General features: G+C 48.9%; 1 protein-coding gene across 2 annotated transcripts in view; it reads left to right on the top strand.

Moving 5' to 3' along the window:
- The window catches only part of TBCD (tubulin folding cofactor D), a 177,329-nt gene that overhangs the window by 81,850 nt on the left and 69,193 nt on the right, over positions 1–26,286 (top strand). For both annotated transcript variants that reach the window (XM_082861645.1, XM_082861644.1), the window contains exon 14: positions 18,931–19,087. In XM_082861645.1, the coding sequence (XP_082717771.1) occupies positions 18,931–19,087 (157 nt within the window). The remainder of the gene's footprint in view (positions 1–18,930; positions 19,088–26,286) is intronic.

The raw sequence follows: 26,286 nt of genomic DNA on the forward strand, positions 1-26,286 counted from the left end.
ACAACCACGTGTAGAAGTTACTTGGTTAAAGTAAACAAGGACAAGGAGAAAAATTAGCGCACAGACTTTTTTTTTTTGTCTCATGCTACAAATAACGTCAGTGAAAACCTAGCAATAAAAGAGCCGTGAACAGACTAAAGACGGTGAGGGCAGGCCCCCTTCGTTCCCTTGTTCTGCTTGACTCCGGCTGCCGGTCCTCATGTGTGTGGTGTCGCAAAGCTCCGCTGGCTGGGCTCACTTCCCGAGCTAGGCCCCCAAGGTCACTGTCGAAAGCCATCCACAGCATGAATCCTTTTCCCTTTTGTTTCCAGACATTGTTTTGGTTCTTTTTCAAATCTTCCTCTTTTCTTCACTATGGTTTCCATTCCTCTTTTTATGTGTTTAATATTCTAGGCCTGTATTTCCGATACTGTCTCTTAGGTTCTGTTTTTTGTCCACAGTGCTTGGGCTTCTGATCCTTTTGTGGTGTCTGCAGACTCTCCCTCATGTGTGTGCTTTTCTTGTGTAATTTTACATTGACTGCCTTTTACTCCACCTGTTTTGAGGCAGCTGGTTACGATGCTTGTCCAGGACTCAGGGGACAGCCTGGAGCAGGCTTCCAGTGAGTCCCTCAGCCTGGGCTCATCCCCGTCAAGGTGGTGCACATAGCCCTGGGGCTTTGACTCCCCGTGAAACTTGAGGCTGTGAGAAGCAGAAATCAGTAGGGTTGCAGGGATAAGTGGACGAATCTGGTGTCCTCCTGAGAGCTCAGAACACCTCTCTTGATTGCTGACAGTTCATTTATGAAATAGAATAGTGGGATGAAATAGAATAGCAGGGAGCCTTGTGTCTAAGACTTAGACAACAGAAAAACAGGCCTGATTCCGTGGGTTTGTGTAGGGCTCTGCAGCTGTGGTTGAGGGGATGCAATCTTAAGACACAGAGGAACATTTACAAATGCTGCACGTTTACTAGTAAGGCCATAAAACAAGTCTCAAGAAATTTCAGAGGACCACTGGTGTACAGACTACATTTTTTGACCACAAAGCAATAAAATTAAAAGTCAGATGCAGAAGGATAAAGGTATGATGTGAATTTTTAGTTTGAAAATATATGGATTTCTAAATAACACATGAATCAAAGAAGAAATCCCAATAGAAATTTTATAATAAAAATTTAAAGGTAAACATGAACAGTAACAAAACTATTATGTATCAGAACTCTCAAGATGCAGCTAGTAGTGTACTTACAGGGAAATTTAAAACCTTAAGCAGGAGTTGTGAAACTATGGCCCGCGGGCCCAAGCTGGCCTTGGCCTGTTTTTGTATGGCCTTGGAGCCAAGAATGGTTTCTCCTTTTTTCAACATTGTTTTAAAAAAAAGAAAAGGGAAGCAGCCAGTGGTCTGCAAAGCCTGAATGCTTGGGCTCTGGCCCTTTGTAGAAACTGCTGCTGACCCTTCCTCCCCTGCCGCCCCAGAATATTGTAAGAGAAGAAAGGCTCAAACTGCCAAGGAAGGAGTGAGGGAAGAGGTGAGGAGACAGTGAGGGGAGCATGAGAAATGAGTGAGGGAGAAGACACAGGTCTACAAGGATCAACAGCCAAAAGGCCTACCAAAGAGAGAGACTGAGAGACTTCCGGCTTATTGACAGAGCAGGAGGGGAAGCATATAAATAATAGTAAGACCACCCGGATGGGGGCTGTGAGACAGGTCCTGTGGAGAATAAAGGCCACATGTCCAGAATATCTTTTGCTGATAACTTTGATAGCTCAGACAAAATAGACAGTCCTAGAAAAATATAACTTACCAAAATTGACCCCGGTAGAGGTAGAAAGGTAACTTATCTGTGCTTTGGTATCCTTCTTGATGAATTGGGATAATAACTACCTATCTATGAGGTTTTAAAAATAGGTCTGTTGAGATATAATTTATATTCCGTATGGTTCACCTATTTAAAGTGTACAAATCGATGGCTTTTATTCACAGAGTTGTGCAACCATCACCACAATCAGTTCTAGAACATTTCATTACCCCAAAAGGAACCCCATGCCCCTCAGCTGTCACCTGAAACCTCCATCCTCCTCAGTGCTGCACAACCACTAATCTACCTCCTATCACTATGGATTTGCCTATTCTAGTTGTTTCTGATAAATAGAATCATATAGCATGTGGTCCTTTGTGACTGGCTTCTCTCACTTGGCATGATGTTTTCAAGGTTCATCCATGTTGTAAGCGCGTGTCAGTATTTCATTTCATTTTTTGGCCGAAGAATACTCCACAGTATGGTTTGCTAGGGCTGCCATAACAAAGTACCCAGACTGAGTGTCTTAAACAACAGAAATTTATCCTCACAGTTTTGGAGGCTGGATGTCCTGAGATCAAGGTGCTGGCAGGATTGTTTCTTTCAAGGCCTTTCTCCTTGACTTGCAGATGGCCACCTTCCTGCTGTGTCTTTGCATGGTCCGCCCTTTGGTCTGTGTCTGTGTCCTGAGCGCCTCTTCTTATAAGGACAGCAGCCCTGTTGGATTTGGGCTCACCCGGGTAGTCTTATTTTACCTTAATTACCTCTTTAAAAGCCCCATCTCCAGATACAGTCCCATTATGAGATATTAGGGCTTGGGACTAAAACATGTGAATTTGGGGTACACAATTCAGCTCATAAGGACCGACCATATTTTGTTTATCCATGTGTCAGCTAATGGAGATTTGGCTGCTGTGAGTATGCTGCTGCTTTACGTTCCTGCTGGCAGGGCATGGGTTCCAGTTTCCCCACACCCTTACCAGCACCTGTCATTTTCCATTTTTTAAAAAATTATAACCAACCTAGTGGGTATCTGATTATGGCTTTGATTTGCATTTCCCTAATGACTAATAATGTTGAGCATCTTTTCATATACTTGTTGACCATTTGTATATCTCTGGAGAAATGTCTATTGAAGTCCTTTGCCCATTTTTAAATTGGGTTGTTTGTCTTTTTGTTGTTGAGCTGTATGAGCTCTTTGTATATTCTGGATTCTAGACCCTTATCAGGTAGACAGTTTGCAAATATTTTCAGCAATTCTGTGGTTGTGTATTTTTCTTGATCTTATATTGTGTCATTTTTGATGTAAAAATTTCACTTTTTTTTTTGGCCACACTGCGAGGTTTGCAGGATCTTAGCTCCCTGACCAGGGATTAAACCCCTGCCCTTGGAAGTGAAGGTGCGGAAGTTCAACCACTGGACAGCCAGGGAATTCCCTCACCATTTTTTTTTTTTTGGTCGCACCACGAGGCATGTGGGATCTTAGTTCCCCGACCAGGGATCAAACCTGCACCTGCTGCATTGGAAGCGTGGCGTCTTAACCACTGGACTGCCAAAGAAATCCCCCTTACCATTGTTTTAATTCTTTCATTTGAGTTCTTTTTACGTGTGCAGTTTTGGGGTGTGAATGTGTATTTGTATATGTACATATACACACACGCACGTGTATGGGTTTTTAAAGGGTATCTTTAATTTTTTTGTTTTTAAATATTTGATACTTCTTTAATTAGAATTGAGATTGTTTATGAAAGAATTTATAGTTTGATGAAAGAAGTATTATGCATTTCTAAGTGGTATGTGTTTAGAATTTATACTTAACACATGTATAGAAGCCATGCAAATTACAAAACATCCTGTATAATATGGCTTTACCTATGTTATATTTAAGAGTTGAAATTCATAGTTTGGGTCAAAACTAAGATTGTGACATTTATGAATATAAAGTGATTTGGTTGTGTGTTATATACAGTGTGCTCAGAAAGTAATGTCTGTCCACATAGTTCATTATTTTAGACATGTTGATAATATTTATGCTATTTTAATGGAAAATCTTTTTCTGGATTTATTAATGAGAAACCTTGCTACCTGGGAAAACCCTTTGCCTACTAAAGTAATTTATTTCTATACCTCCCTAATTTTATCATCTGTTTCCTGCTAGCAGCAGGCCCATTTGGTGTTTAAAGTCCAGTGCAGGTTGGCCGACTTGACTGGGGAGTTACTTACACAGGAAAGACAGCTAGAGGGTCCATTTCACTTGAATTTCAGGTCTGCTCATGAAAGTAGCGTGTTAGCAGGTCTCCTGGTGACACATCTGGGTGGGCATGTGGCCCCAGGATGAGGTTGGTATAGTGTGCTTGGGGTGAGGTAGCCGTGCCCTCTCCGTGCTGCCCCACGCCCCCTGCCCCCATGGGTGAGGCTGCCTGGTGCACAGTGGCTCTCGCTGCCAAAGGAACCCCCTGGGCGCTTCCCTACCCGGCCCCCACCGTGAAAGCCGTGGGGCTGCTGCTCTGCCTTACACGCCGGTGGGACCCTGGTCCCAGGCTTCAGCAAGTGAGGCTGCAGGAGTGCCCTGGGGAGCAGCCCAGCGGTCACTCCAGGAGAAGACGCACCGGCCTGATTTCTTGCGTGGCAGGCCAGGCCCTGCTGCAGGGTTCTCTGCTTGCCGTGTGCTTGGGTGCTGTGGGAGTCGAAGTGTAGCCCTGAGGTGGGTCCAGATCTTTGCGGGGGTGCAGCGGGCAGCAGGGAGGTGCTTGGGGGCTGAAGAAGTGAGGATGGAGCTCTGCCTGGGCTGCGTCATCGGGAGAGGCCCGTGGTGGTGGTGGGGACCTGCCATTTTCTGGACAAAGGGAGGATGAGGCCACACTCTGCCCCTACCTGGTGGGACCTCTCCCTGCTGTGCAGGCATAGCTATGCCTGAGGGTCTGCGTCACCCTGGGAGGTCAGTGTGGGAGGTCACTGGGGCAGGTCAGGCAGCTTGGCTGTGAAAGATCCTCGGCCTGTGGTTAGAAGTCTGCCATCCACACTCCCTTGTCCCAGCTGTCCAAGGCGGTGACCTGAGTGGTGAGATTAGAGAAGAAAACTTCAGAGACCTTGGCCCCAGCCAGGCGTGGGTGTGTCATCAATCAAATACGAGTGGCCTGTTGTCTAACATTCACCCTTCTTCCTCGTCCTGGCCGTCTGACCTTGGGCCGCACGTCTGGTCCAGTGACTCTCAGCTCGGTGAGGTGGGTTCTCCTGCAGCATGGTCCTCCAGGCCTGCCAGTCCTGACATTTGTGCCATGGACACCCTTGGGGCCAGTGGAGGTCTGGGCACTGCTGCAGGGAATCCAAGGCTGTGAGTCAGTGGCAGAACTGGTCCCTGACTTCCTGGTTAAGCCTCTAATTCTCCGGAGCGCTTGTTTTTGCTTCTTTCAAGTTGTTGTACTTGGGCCACTCTGTCATCAGCTGTGGCCGTTTCCTGCGCCAGTGGCACAGCCGAGCTCCCCTCCCCCGTCCCGCCCCCTCACGTGGCCTTGGACAAAGAGACAGGACGGACAGGCACTGGTCCCCTGGTGCTGTGTCCTAGGCGGAGCGCAGAGAGATGGAAAGAGCCTTTGTTATCTCTCCCTGAGGAGGGTCGTTCAGAGATCACGAGAGTTTAATTTGACAAGAACCATTATCTAGGTGGCTTGACAAGAAAGTTCTGACACAGAACGTAGACTAAGGCTGGGCAGGCCCCTTGGGGAGCCAGCACCCAGTGTGACAACTGAGAACCAGGAGATGCTCTGGCTTTGCCGGGACTGAGAAAGTGGGAAACATTTGTGTCAGCCGAGGGTGGGGCCTCCTCCTGGAGGTTCAGGCTGCCCCCATGGGAGTTCACATCTCACCTCAGTTCTGGGGTGGTGGGAGTGCTTTGTCCCCTAGTCCTGGCCCCTGGGACACACGGTGGGCACCTGGACCAGGTGTGGGCGACATCAGTGGGATGGGTTCGTGCCTGTGTTTTCCCAGTGACAGCTTCCCCTGGGTTCACTTGGCGTCCTCTAGTTCGAATTTAATAAACCACAGCCGGGTGAGGAGAGAGCCCCTGTTCGATGGCAGCGCTCCAGGCGCTGTGGGGCTGCTCGGCACCGCTGCTGATGAGGTGACAGCTGCTCATGCATAGCCCTGACTCAGCGGGAAGTGTGTGCTGCGGCCGCAGGCTCTTCAGGGCGGGTGGTTGGGTCCAGTGGGGATGAGGCTCGGGGGCCACCCGCTCCCTTCTCCTGGGAGGCTCTTCCTCCTCGCAGATCGGGGGAGGCCTGTCGGGGACTTAGAAGGAGTAGAATGTTTTGATCTTAGAGAAACTGAAAATTTGGGTTTTCAGGGTTGAAAAAATTAAAAGGGAGTCTGTCAGTAGAAGGTTGTATTTTTCTGAGGATTATTTCTAAGCAGTTTTATTTGACTTTTAGTGCAGTGGGGTGATGTTGTGATGTTCAGCTTAGGAACCGTTTGCCAGCCGAGAGCTAGATTAAGGCACTTGGTTCCCACCGTGGCCAAGGAATCAGTTACCTGCGGAGGTTTCTAAACATCCAGGCAGCCACCCCAGGCCTGGGGGCCCTCCTTAGTAGATCTTCTCAGCAGGCAGTCTCGCCTTGTGCTGCGGCTCTTCTGCTCCTTCAGAGTGGCTGGGATGTGGGGGCAGGTCACCCGGATGGAGAGTAGCTGCTTGCTTTCACATGCTCCCTCTTTGGGAGGCTTGTTAATGTGGTTGGAGAAGTGAGGATTGGACCTTAATCTCTTTCTGTGACTTCCCAGTAGCCCAGGGGCTGGTGGTGAGAGAATCAGACCGCGGTCCCACCTGTCCCTGTCCTTGTATCGTCCACAAAGTGTCCAGGCACTCACCTTGCTCCCAGACCAAATGCGTGGTCACAGTTTCTTTAGGCTAGGTGATAGGTGGGCGAGGGAAGGGGGAAAGAGGTTTTCCTCCAAAAGTTTTAGACTCTGTTGTTCGTATACATAAAATTTGGAGAAGCTGAAAGATTGCTGATGGTAAGTATATTTCAAAGGGGGAAGAGAGGGCTTCCCTGGTGGCGCAGTGATTGAGAGTCTGCCTGCTGATGCAGGGGATGCGGGTTCGTGCCCCGGTCCGGGAGGATCCCACGTGCCGCGGAGCGGCTGGGCCTGCTCATCCGGAGCCTGTGCTCTGCAATGGGAGAGGCCACAGCGGTGAGAGGCCCGTGTACCACAAAAAAAAAAGGGGGGGGGGTAGAGAGGTATCTATTATCCTTCAGTTATAAAGAAGATTATGCTTGTGTGAAACATTAGGGAAATGTTTCCAGGAGGGATGGCTTAAGCAGTTTAAAAAATTGCAAGGGATGTGCGTCGTTGGAGAAAGAAGGAGAAACACTCTCATTCACTCAGAACATTTTTACCTGCTGTGTGCAAGGCAGTGTGCTAGATGGTGTGGGTGGGAGGCCGCTCTGGGGGCTGTGCTCCAACTCCTCTCTACATGCTGGCACTCTGATGCCTGCCTGTACCACCTTGACGGGAGGAAGGGCGTGGTTCGGGGCGGGGGACCCTCACTCAAGGGGAGGTGTGGTCCTCAAGCCTTTCAAATGCCGGTTCACAGTCAGGGACAGGTCAGTGAGCTAACATAGCACCATCAGGATTAAACAGAGAAATGTCTCTGTCATGTACACATCACAGTTTTCAATGCTGGAAATGTTCCTTGAGTCTGTTCTTAGGAGCATCTTTTTTTTTTTGGGGGGCGGTACATGGGCCTCTCACTGTTGTGGCCTCTCCCGTTGTGGAGCACAGGCTCCGGACGCGCAGGCTCAGCGGCCATGGCTCACGGGCCCAGCCGCTCCATGGCATGTGGGATCTTCCCGGACCGGGGCACGAACCCGTGTCCCCTGCATCGGCAGGCGGACTCTCAACCACTGCGCCACCAGGGAAGCCCCTTAGGAGCATCTTAAATGAAGTGAATGCTGCACGGTGTCCTTCCTCTTCCCGTGGAGTCTTCTTCATGGGCTCGTTTCTTGGAGAGAAAGACGAGGAACCTTCCATGTGCCTTTTAACTTCACTTGCTCTTCCAGGTCTCTGTGAAGGGGTCCAGCATCTTGATTTCATGGAAAGTGCAGTTTGTCCTCAGAATATAAAACCTATTATGTCCTATGCCGATGTCTACCCGGGACATTGTCCTCACTGCTGTTGTCCACCTGTCTTTGCTCACCTTCTGCGGTGGGTACACTTCCTGTCCTTCTTCAGTAGTTCTTTGAGCACCCAAGTGTGCTGATGGGGCAGATGGCCCTGTGAGTGCTCCCTGAGGGAGGTCCAGCTATCGGTTCCTGTTCTGGCCTGCTTGGAACCAGCTGGCCCCCGGAGGGTGGCTGTGGGGAAGCCCTGTCGATTTGTCCTGTTGTCTGTTTATTACTCAGTGGGTGGTGGTGGCAGAGGGTGCAGGTTGTCCTGTTTCTGGGCCTGGGGGTAGGGAATTCGGGGACCCCATGATTTCCGTTTCCTCCTTGGAGGCCTCTCGTCCCTCCTGAAGGCTCAGTTGCTCAGTCTCTCATATTTGCCTCATGTTCAGCGTCATCTTCATAGCACATGGAAATTGTGTTTTATTTCACGGGACCGGCAGCTCATTTCCCCTGCGCCAGAGAACTAGTACTGTAGAGGTCATCTCTTTACTCACAGCCGGCCTCACCACGTCAGAAGTGCCAGCCAGCACTGAGTTGTCTCACAGTGTACAGACCCATCATGCCACTCCTTGGGATGACCACACGTCAGCCGTCCAGGGGGCGAGCCATGGTGGGGACATGGGCACAGACCTGGACCAGGAGGAGGTCAACTGCCAGGCCACACTGGTTGGCTGGAAAGTCAACCCCTGACCTCAGTCATGACAAGTTAAAGATCTTAACCCCCTGAAGTCCTGGGGTGGGGCCTCCACAGTAGCACCCTGGAGGGACCGGGCTCTGGAGGGAGCCACCGCTGTCCTCTTGGATGGTTATTGTACCCAAGAGAGGAGGTGCTTTTGCTTATGTTCTATCTTAACATGTTGGTGTATTTTAATTGATTTTTTTTAAAAAAAGATGTGAGATTGTCTCTTAAAATAGGAAAGATACTTGTTCAGGTTATTTTACAGTACAGTCCAAAAAGTGACATGTAAAAATTAATTATTTAAAGAAAAGCACTCTCCTGACTGAGGTCTTTATTTAAAGTTTTGGACACCTGGGATCATGTGAAGTCCGTGTTTTCGGCATTGTGTCCCACGGCAGAAGGTCGAGTAAACTGGCTGAGCACATGGAGCCCAAGGTTACTCAAAGGGTTACTTGGAACCAGCTGGTTTAGAACGGTTTGTTTCTGTACCGGGTAGACACCAGATATTTATTATAAACAGTCTAACCAGGAGTTCCTGTGGAAAGTGTACCTGCTCGTCCAGCCTCATGGAAACTCACCACGGCAGTCACAGTGGCATTTCCTGTATTGGGCACTTGCTTTGACTTTCAGTACCTTCCTTAAACCTCTTTGGAGCCCAGGGAGCTGAAGGGGAGGAAAGACGTGCCCGATCTCACCTGGGTGGATGCTGTGGTAGCAGCGACAAGGAATCCATGGCCTCAAAGGTTGTCAGCCATCCGGCTTTATTGGCATTCTGTCATGGCCACCCCCAAGGGTGAGGGGGGGGGACCACTGTGGGCTGGGTGGGGTACCCGCTTAGGGTGGGGTGGGCTGCTGTGGGCTGGAGGAGGACCCGTTTGTGTGTGGTGGGGGGCTTACCTTCTGTCTTTCTGTCACCTCAACTGGTGTCAGATCTCTTGTTTTTTAAATTTTTTTCTTTTTTTAAAAAAATTATTTTTTGGCTGCATTGGGTCTTTGTTGCTGCGCATGGGCTTTCTCTAGCTGCGGCGAGTGGGGGCTACTCTTGGTTGTGGTGCACAGGCTTCTCACTGTGGTGGCTTCTCTTGTTGTGGAACACGGGCCCTAGAGCGCATGGGCTTCAGTAGTTGTGGCCCGCGGGCTCTAGAGCACAGGCTCGGTAGTTGTGTCGCGCGGGCTTAGTTGCTCTGCGGCATGTGGGATCTTCCCAGACCAGGGCTTGAACCTGTGTCCCCTGCATTGGCAGGCAGGTTCTTAACCACTGTGCCGCCAGGGAAGTCCTTTTTTTTTGGTAGTTCATATTTATTTTTTTATTGAAGTATGGTTGATTTACACTGTTGTATTAATTTTCTGCTGTGCAGCAAAGTGATTTGCTTATACATGTACATACATTCTTTTTTTTTTAATATTCTTTTCCATTATGGTTTATCATAGGATATTGACTATAGTTCCCTGTGCTATACAGTAGGACCTTGTTTATCCATTCTGTGTATAATAGCTTACATCTGCTAACCGCAACCTCCTACCCCATCCCTCCCCCAACCCCCTCTCCCCTGGTAACCCCAAGTCTGCTCTCTGTGTTTGTGAATCTGTTTCTGTTTTGTAGATAGGTTCATTTGTGTCATCTTTTAGATTCCACATATAAGTGATGTCATGCTAATTTTCTCTGTATCATTCCAGTTTTAGTATATGTACTGCTGAAGTGAGCACACAGGTCGTTTTAATGTTTACTCTTCTTTGATTTGTCCTCCTCTCTTCTGTGATCCATGTTCCACGTAGGAATGGTTTCTAAATGGAGTAAATGTGTTTGATGTTGAGAAGGATCAGTGCCCCCTGAATAGTGGAAAAGTGTGGAACCGTATTTTAAAGTGTTGTATTGTCTTTTTTAATGATCGTGAGGATCATGTGTGTTCATTATGGACACTTGGGACAGTGACATAAAGAAGAAGCTAAGGAAACCTGGAATCTTGCTGCCTGGAGATCAGCCCTGTTGATGTTGTGGCAGATGGGGGTCGTGAGCATGCGTGATCTCTCAGTGTGATGCATGGGCTGGCTTTGCAGTCCAAGTCCTGGGCTGTCCCTCTCTGCCTCAGTTCCCCACCTCTCAAGGTTAGTTGGACAAGGGCCTGGCCCAGAGTGAGTACTGATTGTCACTGGTTTCAGCACACGAGCCATTGACTAAGTATAGTGTACTTGGGGGTTCTGAGTGTCCTCCTGTCATTTAATATTATTTTGGGTGGCAGTTTGAGTTGCATTGAATGGTTCTGTTGTATTTAATCACCTCCCATTCCCCCTCCCCGTTATAGCAGGGCTTTATTTCTGCTGTTTCAAACCATGGTCGCAGCAGTGCGGCTCTCGTGGCAACGTGGGGGCGCTCCCCGGAGGCCCAGGCACACAGGATCAGGCCCGTCTGACTGCAGAGCTGCCCTCACCACTTTGTTACTTGCTCCTCCTGAGTCCATGGTGAGTGGCTTGAGCATAGACCAGTGCCTGCACTGTCTCCTCAGGACAGGTGTCTGGCAATGGACTTGGTAGTTCAGGGTCAGCTTGTAGGCGTTCTACCCACAGCCCTGTGGGTGGGTCAAGGTGGGTCATGGCCACATGGCCTGCTGCATCAACATGCATGTCTGGGGATTTCGTTGAAAGTCAGGTTCTGTCCGTGTGATCTTCAGAAATGGCTCTCTTGTCCTCATTTTCAACATTCACATTTTTTCAACTTTCTTCATCCGCTGTTTCTCCTCTTTTTAGGTTGGGATGTTCGTATGATATATGTGAACTCCTTAAATGTATTTGGCATCCCATCTTTATCCATTATACCACATTTACGTCGTTTGTTATTTGCTTTAAAAGTTTAAGTGTATTGATCTACTGAGGTTTGAGATGCTTTATGCAGGAATATTTGCTGATCACTTCCTCTGAGCAGGTGATGTGGCAGGAACTGCCCTGTACACCGAGGGGATAGGGCACAATCAGATGGAAGAGTAGGTGCTTCTTGTTTGCCTCAGTATTGCTTTGTGATCGTGTTAAGCATTTCAGAAGGTCCTGCCCTCAGGCAAGACTTTTCTGGCTAAAACAGTAACTTCCTTCTGTCTTGCCTTGTGTTTCTCTTGTGAGGAGAGTCCTTATCTTGCCTAAATATGCATCACAGTAATGGCTGTACCCACTTAGCCTGGACTGTGGGCTTCACATGTGCTGGGAACTTGTGTTTTCAGAGCACCTGGTGAGAGAGCGTCTGTTCCTGGCTTCTCGACAGCTGAGCCTTGGCTCTGAGCCACAGCGCTGTGGGCAGTGGTGGCGGGGGTCTTGTTCATAGGGAGGATGCGTGGGAGGGCTCTTGGACCAGCACAGCCATGTGACTTTCTGTGGAAAGGGAGAGGGCTTCATGGATGCTCCCACTGTGGCAGGTGAGTGTGCTTCAGGCACCTGGGGGAGAGTGTAACCAGGGGCCCTCCCCAAACCGCACAGGATGCTGCTAAGATCCCGTTCCGTTATGTGCTGTGGAGACGAGCCCTGGCTGGGGTCTCCCAGTGTCTGTGGGGCGGGGGTCCTTCACCCTCCAAGGAAGGCCAGCATGCAAGTCTGAGTGGTTGGTGCTGTGGCTGGCAGTGCTGCCCACAGGTCAGCTAAGGGCCTTTGGGAGTTTTTCAGATGTCCTGTGGGAACCGAAAACTACATGTCTGTGGAACCAGATTTTCTGTCCGTCATTTCCTCTCCCCCAGCAAATTCAACATATTTTTTTCTGAGCAAGTTGGACTGCATTCTTTAGGAAGGTATGATGGCTGTTTGTACTGGTGGATGAAGTAGAAGTTCTGCGGTGATGGCCACACCTGCTCCCGGGAAACTGGTACTTTCCTGGGCTCAGACTCTGGGCAAGCAGGTTCGTGGTCTGAGTGTTGGCTCTCCAGACAGCGCCATCATGTGGCCAGGCTCAGAGGCATCTCGGGAGACTCAGCCAAGTGTATCCCGGGAGATGTTATTCTAGGGTGTGTTGGGAGATTTGGCCCAGTGCATCCTGGGAGATATCATTCTAGTGCATCTCAGGAGACATGGCCCAGTGATCCTGGGAGACTTGGCCCCATGCAGTGATATTCCTTATGTGATGAGTTTGTTTTTAAATTAGTATAATTCATTACTTATCAAAACACATAGCTTCTGTGCTGGCTGTATGATGATTTTTTTGTGGATGCTGAAAAGTACACTGGGTTCCTCCTGACCTCTGGAGATGTGCATTTGTAAGCCTTGCAAGTGGGGACTTGGTGCTCTGAGGGTTAAGTCGTTTCTCTCACCTGGAGGCTGCTTTGTCCTTAGGCGATTGGTGTTAGACAAATGACATGCTGTCTAGAGAGAAGGGTATTTAAATTACATTGCTGGACTCTGGGTTGCCAAAAGGAAGCCCTCTGGGGAATCTTATATATTTGACATGTATTTGCAGTGTGTAATTGGAACCGTGAGAAAGGTCTTTGTTCAATGCTATTGAAGAGTTTTCTGTATTTTAAACCTGTTGGATCTGGAGAGAGTTGTTAGTTTTTGAATTCTTTTCTCTGATAATGACTTCTTATAAAGGTTTAGGGCAAAGATTATTTCTACGTCATATACCACCTTCTCCCCCAAAGCTCTGTGATTGCTCAGTACCCTGCATGGACTGGGGCTGGTCTGTCTCTTGTCTTCCTGTCCCTGGATATCAGAGCTGGAAGCCCAGAGCATACTTTCGCACAGAAGAGGCTGGTGAAGGCCTGAGAGGTCGGGGGCAGCCATGGGCCTTGCCCAGGAGCAGCAGAAGCAGGCCCGACACCGTCCTTCTACCCCTGGGGCACGGTACTTACTACCAACTTGGGATGAATTGGAGCCGAGAGCCCCACTTTCCAGTTTTCTTGTTGAAGAAATCCATCATCTTGCTTTCTCTCCTTCTGAGCTGTTTTACTTTATGAAAATCAAATTCCTTTCCAGTGACTGTGAGGCAGGTGTCCCACCGTTGCTGTCAGTGGCTGCATAGTCCTCTCTCTCAGACCCCAGTCCAGCAGCGAGGCCTGTGTTCATTCCTGGCAGCACTTCTTCACCTGCACTTGGATCTCAGCACTAATGTTTGTGGCAGGTGTTATAAATGGGTCACTGGAGCTTTCGAGAGAAAGATTTTGAAACTGCCCGTGCCAAGGACTGGGGTGGGACTTGCCAGGGAGGCTTTGCCAGGCAGCTACAGCAGCATGGCCACATGGGTGGGCAGGGCTGGCAGTGAGACCCTGAGGCCCAGGCGGGCTTGGGTCTCTACTTCTCTGACCTAGCTCTGTGGGAGGCTGCAGGAGGACACAGGGAAGTCCAGCGCCTTCATGTCGTTGGAGGGCCAGGCAGCTACCCAAGGACATCACATGCATATGTATGGGTGCCAGGGACCAAAGTTGGGGTTTGTGGGGGTCACCTTGCCACACAGAACTCAGAGCCCACGTTTCTCACCGATCATTTCTCTCTCAAGTAGGGTTGAGCCCGAGTGCAGCATACAGCTCCCACTGCCCTCTCACAAACTGACCTTCTTCCATTCCTTGAGACAGAGAAGTGGATGGGCCGGGGAGCAGAGCCAAGGAGTCTGTGGAGCGAGTGAAGACTGGCACCTGGAGCCACACATGGGTGGTGGGTGCGCAGGTCCTGACCCTTGAGACAGAGCAGTGGGCCAGATGAGCCTATGGTTGGACCTCCTAGTCTCCCGATTTTCCCACCAATAAATGCCAGTCAGCCATGCGGGGGTCTCTGTTGTGCTGAGGCAGACGTCTATTAGTGGGTACAGATGACAGTGCGTGTCCTTTTCCTCGTGACTGGTCGACCTCACGAGCCATCTCACAATTACTTGGGGTCAGGCTCCCCCAGCCACTCAGGGGGGCCTCAGAGGCAAGCAGGTTGAGGGTGGGGCCATGTCCCTGTGGAGGTGGACTTCTCCCTGGGGGCCCTGAGCATTTCTCAGTGTAGTAGTTGGGTGCGACGTCCACCTGAAGTAGAAGTGGACAGTACTGACCGCTGTCATTCATAGTTGTCTATTTTGAAATTGATTTTGTCCAATGGACGGATAAATTGGGACTCAGCAGTTAGCATCCAGATTTCCCTCAGGCTATAGAGTTGCTGAACAATCTTCCCCAGAAGTGTCTGGGCAGCTGGGTAAAGTGGCGGTTTTAGAGAATCTGGGGCGGCAGTGACAGCGAGTTTATGCGATGCTTCCCCTCAAGGTGCCAGAGCCTGTTAGTTTTGACATGCATTGGGCCATGAATGGGCTACGCTCTTAACACAGAGAGTGAATATGAACAACACTAGAAAACTAGGAGTAATTCCAGGTAAACTAGAACTTTTCCAGGTAAGACAAATGAAGACCAATTTGAAGCATTACAGATTTGGTTTAGTTCAAGTTTGGATAATTTTTAAATCGCTAATTAGATTTAACTGCTTTATCTGAAACAGTTGTGGTAGTGTCCTCTGGTTTGGTTTGGCATTTATACATGCTCCGTGAGTCTTTTTATTTTTTATTTTATTTTATTGAAGTATAGTTGATTTACAATGTCATGTTAGTTTCAGGTGTACAGCCCAGTGATTCAGATATATATATATATATATATATATATATAAAATATATATACATTCTTTTTCAGATTCTTTTCCCCTAAAAGTTATTATAAAATATTGAGTATAGTTCCCTGTGCTATACGGTAGATAACTTTGTTGGTTATCTGTTTTATATAAAGTAGTGTGTGTATGTTAATCCCAAGCTCCTAATTTGTCCCGCCCTCCTTTCCCCTTCGGTAGCCATAAGTTTGTGTTCTATGTCCGTAGGTCTATTTCTGTTTTGTAAATAAGTTCATTTGTACTATTTTTCAGATTCCACATGTAAGTGATATCATATATTTGTCTTTCTATGTCTGACTTACTTCACTTTATATGATCATCTCTAGGTCCATCCATGTTGCTGCCAGTGGCATTATTGCATTCTTTTTTATGACTGAGTAATATTCCATTGTGTATATGTACACTACCTCTTCTTTATTCATTCATCTGTTGTTGGACATTAAGATGGCTTCTGTGCCTTGGCTGTTATAAATAGTGCTTCAGTGAACATTGGGTATACATGCTCTGTGAGTCTTAACTGTATGCTTCAGTTTTAGGAGGTAGACAAAGAGGGACAGGTACTCTTTCAGAAAGCTGAGCTTAGTTCCTGGTGTGCTGACTGGCGGAGGCAGACCCTTGTTAGCTTCAGTGGCTCCTGCTCAGGGAAGTTTGCCTGGTGCTCCCAGGGTATGATGCCAGGCAGAGCGGGCTCCGGGGGCTTTGCAGGTGGGAGGGGTGGCATGCACCTGGTTGTGGCCAAGAGAGATGCGAGGCCAGTGGGGAATTGGTGTAGTGGCCCTGGGGCACTCACGAGAGGGAGCCATGGACAGCTTGGGCTCTGCTGTGCTGAGGTGAGTCACTAGGCTGACCAGAGGCTGAGGCTGGTAGTGGTCCAGCAGTGATGGAGGGGCTGGGCAGGGAGATGCTGGACCAGAGTGAAGGGGTCCTCTGCAGAGGTGTGGCTGCTATGGGTGGGATAGGCCTTGACTGGACACAGGGAAGCAAGGAGGGGCAGCCCTGGGATGACCACTGTGCCCTGAACTGTGCCCCAGAGGGGCATGGGCCACTGGCTGACATGGGATGTGTGGGTGAGATGGGCTTTGTTTCAGACGTTGTGGAATTTGAGGGGCCTTTGCATATCCCGTGTGGGGTGTTGTACTGCCATTGGGTTGAAGACATGAGAACTTGGCAAGAGAGTGGCTCCATGTTTAGAGTCCTCAGCCTGCACAGAGGAGGAATAAGGCCAGCTCCAGGCGTGAGTGACCTTGGTGTCCACAGCGTGGGTGCCCGGCCAGAACTTTGAGTGCAGGTGTCCTTGCGGTGCTGCTAATATTGAGGAAACATGTTCTTGAGGTCCTCAGTCCTGGTTGAGATGCATATAACTGATAACACAATGTCTGAGATTTTTATTTTGGAGTACATTTATTTTGTGTAATTTCAAGTAAATTTATGTGAACATTTACAAACCTTATTAAAAGTAACCATCATATGTATACAAAATAAATGGTACAGAATCAAATCTATTTTTTGTTGCTCTCTATGGAGAATCAAAAGTCTTTAGATGCAAAAGGCAGAGGGGACATTTGTATATAATATTCATAGTTCTGCCATTGTTTCTTTTGATTCTTTGCCTAAGACTGTTTCTAGGTACATTTCTTTGGAAGATAATTTCTGTGATGATAGTTGCATGTGCAAATAATTGGTGCTTCATTTTTCTTAAATCCGTACCTTAAGTGTCTTTTCTCAGACTGCAGATTACAGCAGAGAGAGAAGATAGAGAAGAGAGAATTGAGGTGCCCAGACCCAGGGGAGATCCCAGTCCAGATGTGCCTGAGAGGGTGGGGCTGCCGCAGGGAGGGCTGGTCCCCTCTGGCTGTGCCTTTGGTCACTTGGCGCATTTTGTGACCCTGTTCGTCTCACCGCTGGCTCTCTGGCTCTGTCTTTGTTCACTTTGTTCAGTGGTTGATCTCCCCTGCTGTCTTATGCATCGACCTTCACACGCTCACACCAGTTCATGCACGTGAGAATCGTGCATGAGTTGTCTGGGCACCACCTGCCCCACATGGGACGCTACCATGTTCCAGTTCTACCCTGGACATCTCTCGCTGTGTCTGCAACATGTGGCCTGAGGGGTGGTGCTGCTGAGACAGGGAGACTCTGGCCGTGTGCACAGATAGAAGAATGTGCTCCCACCCCTGGCCTCCCGGGGGGCGTGGGTTCTGTACCTGCCCGTCCACTGTTGTGCTCGGTGGCCCAGTGTTGGATGGTGATCCACGGAAGCGGTTCTGCCCTGGTGCCCGGGAGCTGGCATGTGCAGCCACGCCATCTTCTCAGAACAGATACTCATTTTCACTTTACTTTTATTTATTTATTTTTTATTTTTGTGGTATGCGGGCCGCTCACTGTTGTGGCCTCTCCCGTTGCGGAGCACAGGCTCCGGACGCGCAGGCTCAGCGGCCATGGCTCACGGGCCCAGCCGCTCCGCAGCATGTGGGATCTTCCCGGACCGGGGCACGAACCCGTGTCCCCTGCATCGGCAGGCGGACTCTCAACGGCTGCGCCACCAGGGAAGCCTTCATTTTCACTTTTAATACTTCTCGAAACACCGTGGGAGCTGTTTAGTGTGCTTTATGGCAGCATTGTTGTCTGTTTTGAATCAGTAGATTGAACTGATGTTCAGTCTTCAGCATGTTCTTTCAGAGAATTTCATTGAGTGTGATTTAAAAAAATTAATACTCTACCTTTGAATTGTTAGTTAAAAATTTTCTGAGGGTTATTTCTATTACATTTTACTATTATAATCATTTTAAGAGGCTTTAAACAATTGTTCATTTATAAAATTAATTCAGTACCTTTATACTTTTAAAACCCTATGCATGAGTGTTTTGTATTTTCTTTTTAAGTACATGTCTCTAATAAGCAAACCTTTCCCAAATACTTGAAATACATGAATCTGATAAATTTAATAGGTAAATACAGTACAATTTCAGCTCCCTTAAACATTACAGTGCTTTTACCATGTGTCTTAAATTCTCTCATCTCTTTATAAAATCAAAAATTACGTGTGCACTATTAAAAACTCAGTGAGACATTTTAAAATGGAACCAGAAGGACAATCTGTATGTACTTCAAATTACTTTAAATATCACAGGTGTTTTAGGTAAGTAAATATATCTGGGTTATCCCTGGAGTTAGCACAGAATGACCATGGGCTTTGCTTTGTCACCCTAGTTCTTAGCCCTAAAGCTCGGTGAGGTCACAGACGCCCTCTGAGCAGAGCTAGGACACCTGTGTAACGGGGTCTCCTCCCTCCGAGCTTGCTCACCAGCTGGTAACTGCTTTGCGGCTGAATTAGAAGCCCGTCTATCGTTCGTGGTCCCCTTGACAGCAGGACTCCAGGGTCCGGTGTCCTCTGGATCAGATACTCTTTCCTCATCAGAAGGTGTCCCAGGTGGTGCTGCTCACCCTCGTCTTGCTCCCGTGAAATGCCAGCCCTTTCCCTTGCTGCTGGTGGCCTCTGTGTCCCTTTGTGTCTCCTTGGGCCCAGCAGCGTCCCTTTGGTGGGCCCCGCAGGCATGTCCGTGCCGTTCTCTAGGAGTTTTGGGGCAACTTTTGAGAAACGTTTTCACCTGCCTCTCTGGGGCTGAGGTGCTAGCAGGGTTGTGGTACAGTAGGTGCGGCGTCTGTGGAGCTGAGTGCTGCTTTGGCTGCATCACGGTCTCTGTCTCCCATGTGCAGTTGTCACCGTGATCCTGAAGGCGCTGACGTACGAGGAGAAGCGGGGCGCCTGCAGCGTGGGCTCCAACGTCAGGGACGCTGCCTGCTATGTGTGCTGGGCCTTCGCACGGGCCTACGAGCCTCAGGAACTGAAGCCCTTCGTGGCCGCAATCTCAAGGTAAAGCCTGTTAAATGATTTTCCAATCACTGTGGAGGAGTGACAGCATTGGCTTGCCTGCTTCACTGTCTGCACCTGTGCAGTGAAAACCAGCTCAGCCTCACAAGGCTGGAAAAATACATTTCCCCTGGTTTCCTGGACAGAGCAGTGAGGGCAGCAGGCTGTGCCACCCGCGTGGGCCTGAGCCCTACTTTTAGGATCCTATGTTTGTGCCCTGGAAAATTCAAAACAGATGTGTCCTCAGTACAGTGATGTTGTGAGTTAATTTTTTCCCTGTCTCCTGTTGGACTGGAGTCCCTTTGACGTGAAAAGGGAGGTCAGGTCTCTGCTTCTGGTTGTTGATTAAGAAGCTGGAGGAGGTGGCCAAGCATGGCAGCAGCCTCTGGGTTAGTCATGGTTGTAACACTGATCCGATGGCTTTTCCTAGGAGATGGATTGCAACATTGTTCTCAGGTCCTGGAGGCCGCCTGCCACGAAGGAGGTGCCGTGAAAAGAGCGGGAGACCCCCCCCACCAGGTCTCAAAGCATCCGCATGGCAACTCTGTCCTGACATCATCCTCCTCTGGTTCGCGCATCGGGTCCCTCCCACCTTCTGAGCGCCAGCTGGGCCTGGGGGAAAGCCGTGGAGGGCGTGGGCCACTCTAGGGTCCGGAGAGGGTCCTCAGACCTGTTTACTGCTCTGGATGCGTGGCCAGGCTGTATTTCTCAGTCTTTACCCTCACGAGAAGGAGGAGCCTGCAGAGCAGCTTGAGGATTCTGACCCCTGCTTAGGGAGCCGCACTGCTTCCCAGGAGGTTGTAAAGGTGTCTGACCCCTTCCGGTCCTGTCCATCCTTGGGAGGGGATGGGTGGGGTGGGAGGGCAGTAGGCTTGCGGAGGTACCGAGGCCTGAGGCCTGGCTGCGGAGACCAGGCTGCCTGTGCCTTTGTCCCTTGTTCCTGCCCTCGGGCGTGCGTTCCCCACTCTCTCATTGCTCTGCAAACGGAAGATCGTTTGCTGTTTAATGCAGCTTCAGGGAAGGCGCTGCCTACTGCTTTCTTGTTCTGCTCCTCCGCTTTTTGGAAGTTGCTTCTGTAACTAGAAAATGAAGGAAAAAAGTGTGTTTTGCTCATTGTTTACATCAGCAGTCACAGGATGATGAACCCTTAGTTGGGTGCTGTCTCATTCAGTGTCACGGCTTCCCACTCCTCCAAGGACGCTTGCCTGGAGCTAAGCCAGACCTGGCTCTGCAAATGCCACGCTGCCTCTGCCAGAAGCAGATGTGGGGGAATCTGGCTCCAAATGGTCATTCCCATTTCAGAGTTAAATCATCCCGACAAGGCTTCTTTTTTCAGTTTAACCTTTGTGGCTGAGAGCTTGGAAGGTTGCAGGAACCTGGGCCCCTGCTTTCTCCAGGGACTCTCTTTGGTTCAGCCCAATGGGAGAAGCATTGCCAAGGGCTGAAGGGTCAGTAGAGGCATTGGGCCCAGAGGTGGGCAGCCACCACTCACCACGTCCTCTGCTTCGGGGAGAAGCTTCTCATTGCCCCGTAGGTGAGAACGTCAGAGTCACAAGACCTCGTCACCAACTTGGAGAGAAATAGGGTCCTGAGTCCTGCTGTCCCTGCTGGCATACGTGGGCCAGAGAGCAGGGTTCTGTGCAGGCCCTGGGCTTGGGAAGGGAGCCTCTTTCACCCAAAAGCAGATGCCATTGCAATGCTAATCTCAGCAGTGGTTTTATAATGCGGAGTACCAGCCGGTGAGCAGAAGTGCTGGTAAGTGTTAAGCCTGGCCCTTGCTCACATGGCGTGTCACGTGGATTCCTGGCGTGGGCGGCCCTTCACATACTCCTGTCCAATTTTTCTGGAGGCTGAAGGGGCACCGGCACATCTTACTTCAGGGTGATGCCCCGTTATTCAGAAAAGGAAAGACCCCCTTTGGTGAGAGGGTTACTTCCTGGAGCTGGCGCCTGTTGGGAGAGGGCTTTGAAGAGACCAGCGACCCCGCTGGGTGGAGGCCTGTGCAGCCCACCTGTTGGACGAGGGTGATGCAGGTCTGCTTGCAGCTGAGGGGTGGGCTGAGCCCTCCTGTGGGGCCCCCGAGGGAACTGGAATGTGGGGGGGACAGAGTGCAGGTGGGTGGTTAGGACACCGAGCTTTCTGAGCTGGGACTCATTTTAAATAGGGACAGATCACAGCTGCGTGTACTGGTGGCAGCGTCTGTCCGCAGAAACTCATGTGGTTCACCTGGGGCCTTTGATCTCCATGGAGGCTGAATTTCCCTGACGTCTTGGATACGCCCAAGCAATCACTGATGAGTTTACATACGCTGAAACCACCAGCTTGCAGGGGAGCCCAGAGACTCCTGCTTCACAGCCCTCCTAATTTACCCTGGAGTTAGTGCCTCATGGAGTTTCTGCTCAGAAAGGCCCCTCTTGTCCCCTTCCCCTGTGCCCATCCCAGGACTGGATCAGCAAGTGCCCGTTGGAGCCATGCCCGGCAGCTTTCTCAGTCCAGTTTGGCAGGTTCCGAGGGAGCCTGTGCTCCAGCCTTTCCTGGTCCATCTAGACAGCAGGCCCGGGGGGTGGAGCAGGTAGGCGGGCGGGCTGGAGGGTGAGTCACAGTGCCAGGTGAGTCTGCAGGACGCTGCGGGCGCTCGCTTCCCTGCCCCAGGAGTATCGGTTGGGGTGTGTCCTTTGAGATCAGCCTCCCTTGGTTTGTAATAAGTGACCACATTTTAATTGTCAGCTTTTAAGCCTGTTCATCCTGGCACATGATAAAATCTTGATATCTTTATACTTTCACAAACTCATCAGTAGATCCTGCAAAAGTAGACAGTTGAGATCAAACTGTAATTCTGTAAATGAACTAGAAACATCTGATGAAAGAATCAGGTGGTGGTAATAATGGGCAGGGCTGGGCTCAGCCCATACAGAGGAAGAGGTCAGAGTGTGGCCGGCCACCAGCTCAGTGAGCCGTGCAGGGAAGGAACGCTCACTTCCTAAAGGAACTGCTCTGGCCTGCTCCGCTTCCTAAAGGAACCTGAGGAACTGTTTTCCCCCCTCACCTGTGAATATGTGCTTACCCTCTCTGTTTTGTAAATACCGAAAAGGAAGTTTTTAGGTCATTTTAATCATGGTTTGAATTAGTGTTGGTCGATTTTGAAAACCTGTATTTCCTAAGCGTTATATTCAGACACAATAAGAGATGGAATAATTATTTTGTGGATAAGTACATAGGACTTCCTGAAAAGCCACGTGTAATTTAGGGAGAAAGAAACACATAAAATTAAAATGGTAGAGGATGGTTGTGCATTATCTAGAAAGTACCATCTCACCAGTAATCAAAAGCTAATTTGCAAGAAAAGGAAAAAAGATCCCTGTTGCCAGCATGTGTGCTGGTTGTCACCTTCTAGCGATTTCCTCACCTGAAACTCTTTTGTAAGCCGAGCTCCTGTTGACATCAACCCTGCAGGGCCCCTCCCGCACCAGGGGCAGTGCCCGACTCAGCCTCGCGGAGCGAGCTGGGCGAGCAGGGCAGCGTGGGCAGTGCCTGGGGATTGGCTCCCAGATCTCTTCCTCGAGGGCAAGATTGTCCTGAAAAATCAGGAAATGGCAAGCATTGCTCAAAGCTACGTCTTGTTCCCACTCAGCGTTTCTTGATGACGGACTCCAGGGGGAAGGTAACCTTCCTGTTTTTCGAGAAAAGTTAAGTGGCAATTGTTGACCAGAGTGTCCCCCCCCTGCCCCCGCCGTCCACCTGGTAGGTCTCCCCTCAGACTCCATTTTAGCTCTGCTGCGAATGGAAAAGCACTTTAAAGACGTCTTGTGTTTCGCCGTTGTGTCAGCTGGTATGAGCTTTGATTCTTCTGATTTAGAGAAAGCCACACGTGCGTCTTGTAATTTTTTTTTTTTTTTTTTGCGGTACGCGGGCCTCTCACTGCTGTGGCCTCTCCCGTTGCGGAGCACAGGCTCCGGACGCGCAGGCTCAGCGGCCATGGCTCACGGGCCCAGCCGCTCCGCGGCATGCGGGATCCTCCCGGACCGGGGCACGAACCCATGTCCCCTGCATCGGCAGGCGGACTCTCAACCACTGCGCCACCAGGGAAGCCCGCGTCTTGTAATTTATTCCAAAACCAATGTGACTTGAAACCTTTAGACAACATGGATGGGTAAGAAATTATTAGTCTGATATTTTAAAAAGTTTTTGACTTTGAAATGACAAGATTACTGTTAATTAAGGTAAAAAGTATATTTTGTATTTTATTGCTACAAAATATTACACAAACTAACAACAATTGAGTTCGGGGTGAGATCTGCTTTTTGCTGTACCTGCTAAAACCAGGTGCCTGGAGCTCGGAGCAGGTCCAGGCACGCAGCTCCCCTGACTTGGACAAGAAAGAAAGTCCCTTTCTGTTTGACACAGACCATCTTTCTGTGTTGGGAAATCCTGGGTGAAGTATTACTTGAACTCTCCCAGCGAAAGCAAACAGGTGAAGATACCTGAGAGTGTTCTAGCCCCAGTGGCTGTGGTCGGTGTGGTCCTTGCTGGCTACAGTCTGGCCCCTGCACCTCTCTGAAATTCTAAGTGAAAGCACATGACTCATGCTCAGCCCCATCCTGCTGAGGAAAACTTCACAGCACATGGGACATGGGGGCCCTGGGGGAGCTCTCATGTTGATATTTAACCAATATTGTCATACCTACTTTTATTTGAAACATGCTAGTATTTCTAGATAAGCCAGTTTTGTTCTGAAAGTGTGAAATTAGAGTAATTTTCAAAATTGAGTCCAAATCAGAACAGTATTTAAAACTTGTTGCATTCATAGATATATACACAGTGGATTTGTTGAATTAACTTGGGTCTATATTTGACTAAGAGCTGTGCTTTTTAAGTGGTTTTGTTATATTTGTCCTACTGTGTTCTATGAAGTTTGGTAAAATATGGATAAAGCAGCCAGTATTTGAAGCCATTTACTTGTGAATGCAGAAACAACCTGATGGAGGCGGTTGGGCCTGTCTCTAGTGCCCCAGGGTCAGGTTCTCAGGCTGTAGCCAACGCAAGCCCTTCAGAAGCTGGCCTTCGGATGAGCCTCACCCTGCGTGTCTGAGTCGGTGGCCTGGCCCTGTGGCCCTTGTGAGCTCGGGGTCTGCTCCTGTGACCACAGGCAGGGTGTGTTCACCGTGACGGGACAGGAGGCTTGCGCCCAGAGGCAGACCACTGCGTGCCATTCAGGGGGGTTTCTGCCAGGCTCCCATGACACACAGTCTCTCCAGGAATCATTGCTGTGTGGCAAGTGACCACAGGGACCGAGCCAAGTGGGCTGGACCTTGCCACGGGGGCGCGGGAGGCCCACAGACCCACTTCAGGCCGAACACAGAGAGGGGTCTGCAGGAGAACGTAAGCGGCGTCACCTGTGGTGGGGACGCCCGAGCTTGGCCTGGGCCCCGTCACTGCCAGGTAACTATGGGGGAGCGTGTGCTGGAAGAGTGAAGGAGGTAGAGCCCCTTCCCTGCAGCTGCCGACTGAGGTTCAGGGGAGGGGCTGGAAGGAGGTAGCACACACGACAAAGCTGGGAAGGACCCTTCGGCACAGGAGTTCATTAATGTTTTGGCTCAGTCACAGCGTAAGCGGACAGACTTGAAGCCATGCTGTCTCCGTTTGGCCCCACAGAGCAGGCCCCGCAGGCTGACCTGCACGGCGCGGCGGTGGCACAGAGTGGAACTTGGACTTGGCTCAGTGGTCTCGGCTGCACCAAGGAGCTAGGTTGAAGTTGGGCCCAGCCTGCCCCAGGCAGGGCCAGAGCGTCCACAGCTGGGAGGCCTGGTAGTCAGAGCGGTTCGATGCATAACTTAGACCTTACAGGGGTTATGGTGGCCTGTAGGGTTAGGATGGCAGGTGATTTTAAGTTTATTCTCTACGTTTTTTTCCATTCTCTCCTCATTAATCAGTGTTCCATAATTTAAAAATTGTAATTTAGGATAAATAGATTGACAGGAAATTTCAAGAATTCAGTGTAAAATGTGGACTTTTGGTACAGAGGCATTATAGATATGTCAACATTTTTCTGGTGTCAGATGTTAAAGTAAAGCAGAAATTCTTGGTTAGTATCTTTTCCTAGAATACATATGATCTTATGGAGTTTTTCAAAAGGCTTTTATTGGGACTTCCCTGGTGGCACAGTAGTTAAGACTCTGTGCTCCCAACGCAGGGGGCCTGGGTTCGATCTCTGACTGGGGAGCTAGATTCCATATGCATGCTGCAACTAAGAGTTCGCATGCCATGCAACCTGACAACTAAGGAGCCCCTCGCCTGCCACAGCTAAGACCCAGCACAACCAAATAAATAAATATTAATAAAAAATAAAAGTAAAAAAGGCTCTAAACTAATATGCAAATATAATACTTAACTTTCCATCAATGATGAGAATACATTTAGAATAAAACACCAAACATGTTTTTGTTAAGAACAGTAGTGTGTATACATTAATCCCAAACTCCTGATTTATCCCTCCCCGCCTTTCCCCTTTGGTAACCATAAGTTTGTTTTATATGTCTGTGGGTCTATTTCTCTTTTGTATGTAAGTTCACTAGTATCATTTTTTTTAGATTGCACATATAAGCAATATCATATATTTGTTTTTAGCTTACTTTGTATGGTAATCTCTAGGTCCATGTTGCTGCAAATGGCATTATACACACTACTATATATAAAATAAACAGCAAGAACCTACTGTATAGCACAGAGAACTATACTCAATATTTTTTAATAACCTGTAAGGGAAGAGAATCTGGAAAAGAATAGAGACACACACACACACACACACACATATGTATAACTGAATCACTTTACTGTACACCTGAAAGTAACACAACATTATAAATCAACTATATACTCAATAAAAAAAAAAAGAATAGTTGTGTGATTTTTGTTTATTGAAAGATCACAGTATTAAATGTCTTGATCAGTTTAATGATTTCTAAGATTTTGTTAACAAAAAAATTATGATGTTGAAATGGAATCGATTAATCTGGTGATGAATTTCCTTTAGTGTTAAGCCCAGTATTTTTTAAAAATCTCATTTTGGCTGTAGTTTATAATATAATAAAGAGTTGAGAGAGGAAAAGGGAATAACTTTCTGTTAATAGAGTTTTGCTGAAATTAATTTCAGCTTCAACTAGTAAAAGGACCCCAAATACTAACACTGGATCTTGAAAAATCTT

The sequence above is a fragment of the Leucopleurus acutus genome (genome assembly GCF_964270905.1).
Source record: "Leucopleurus acutus genome assembly, chromosome: 19".
NCBI lineage: Eukaryota > Metazoa > Chordata > Mammalia > Artiodactyla > Delphinidae > Leucopleurus > Leucopleurus acutus.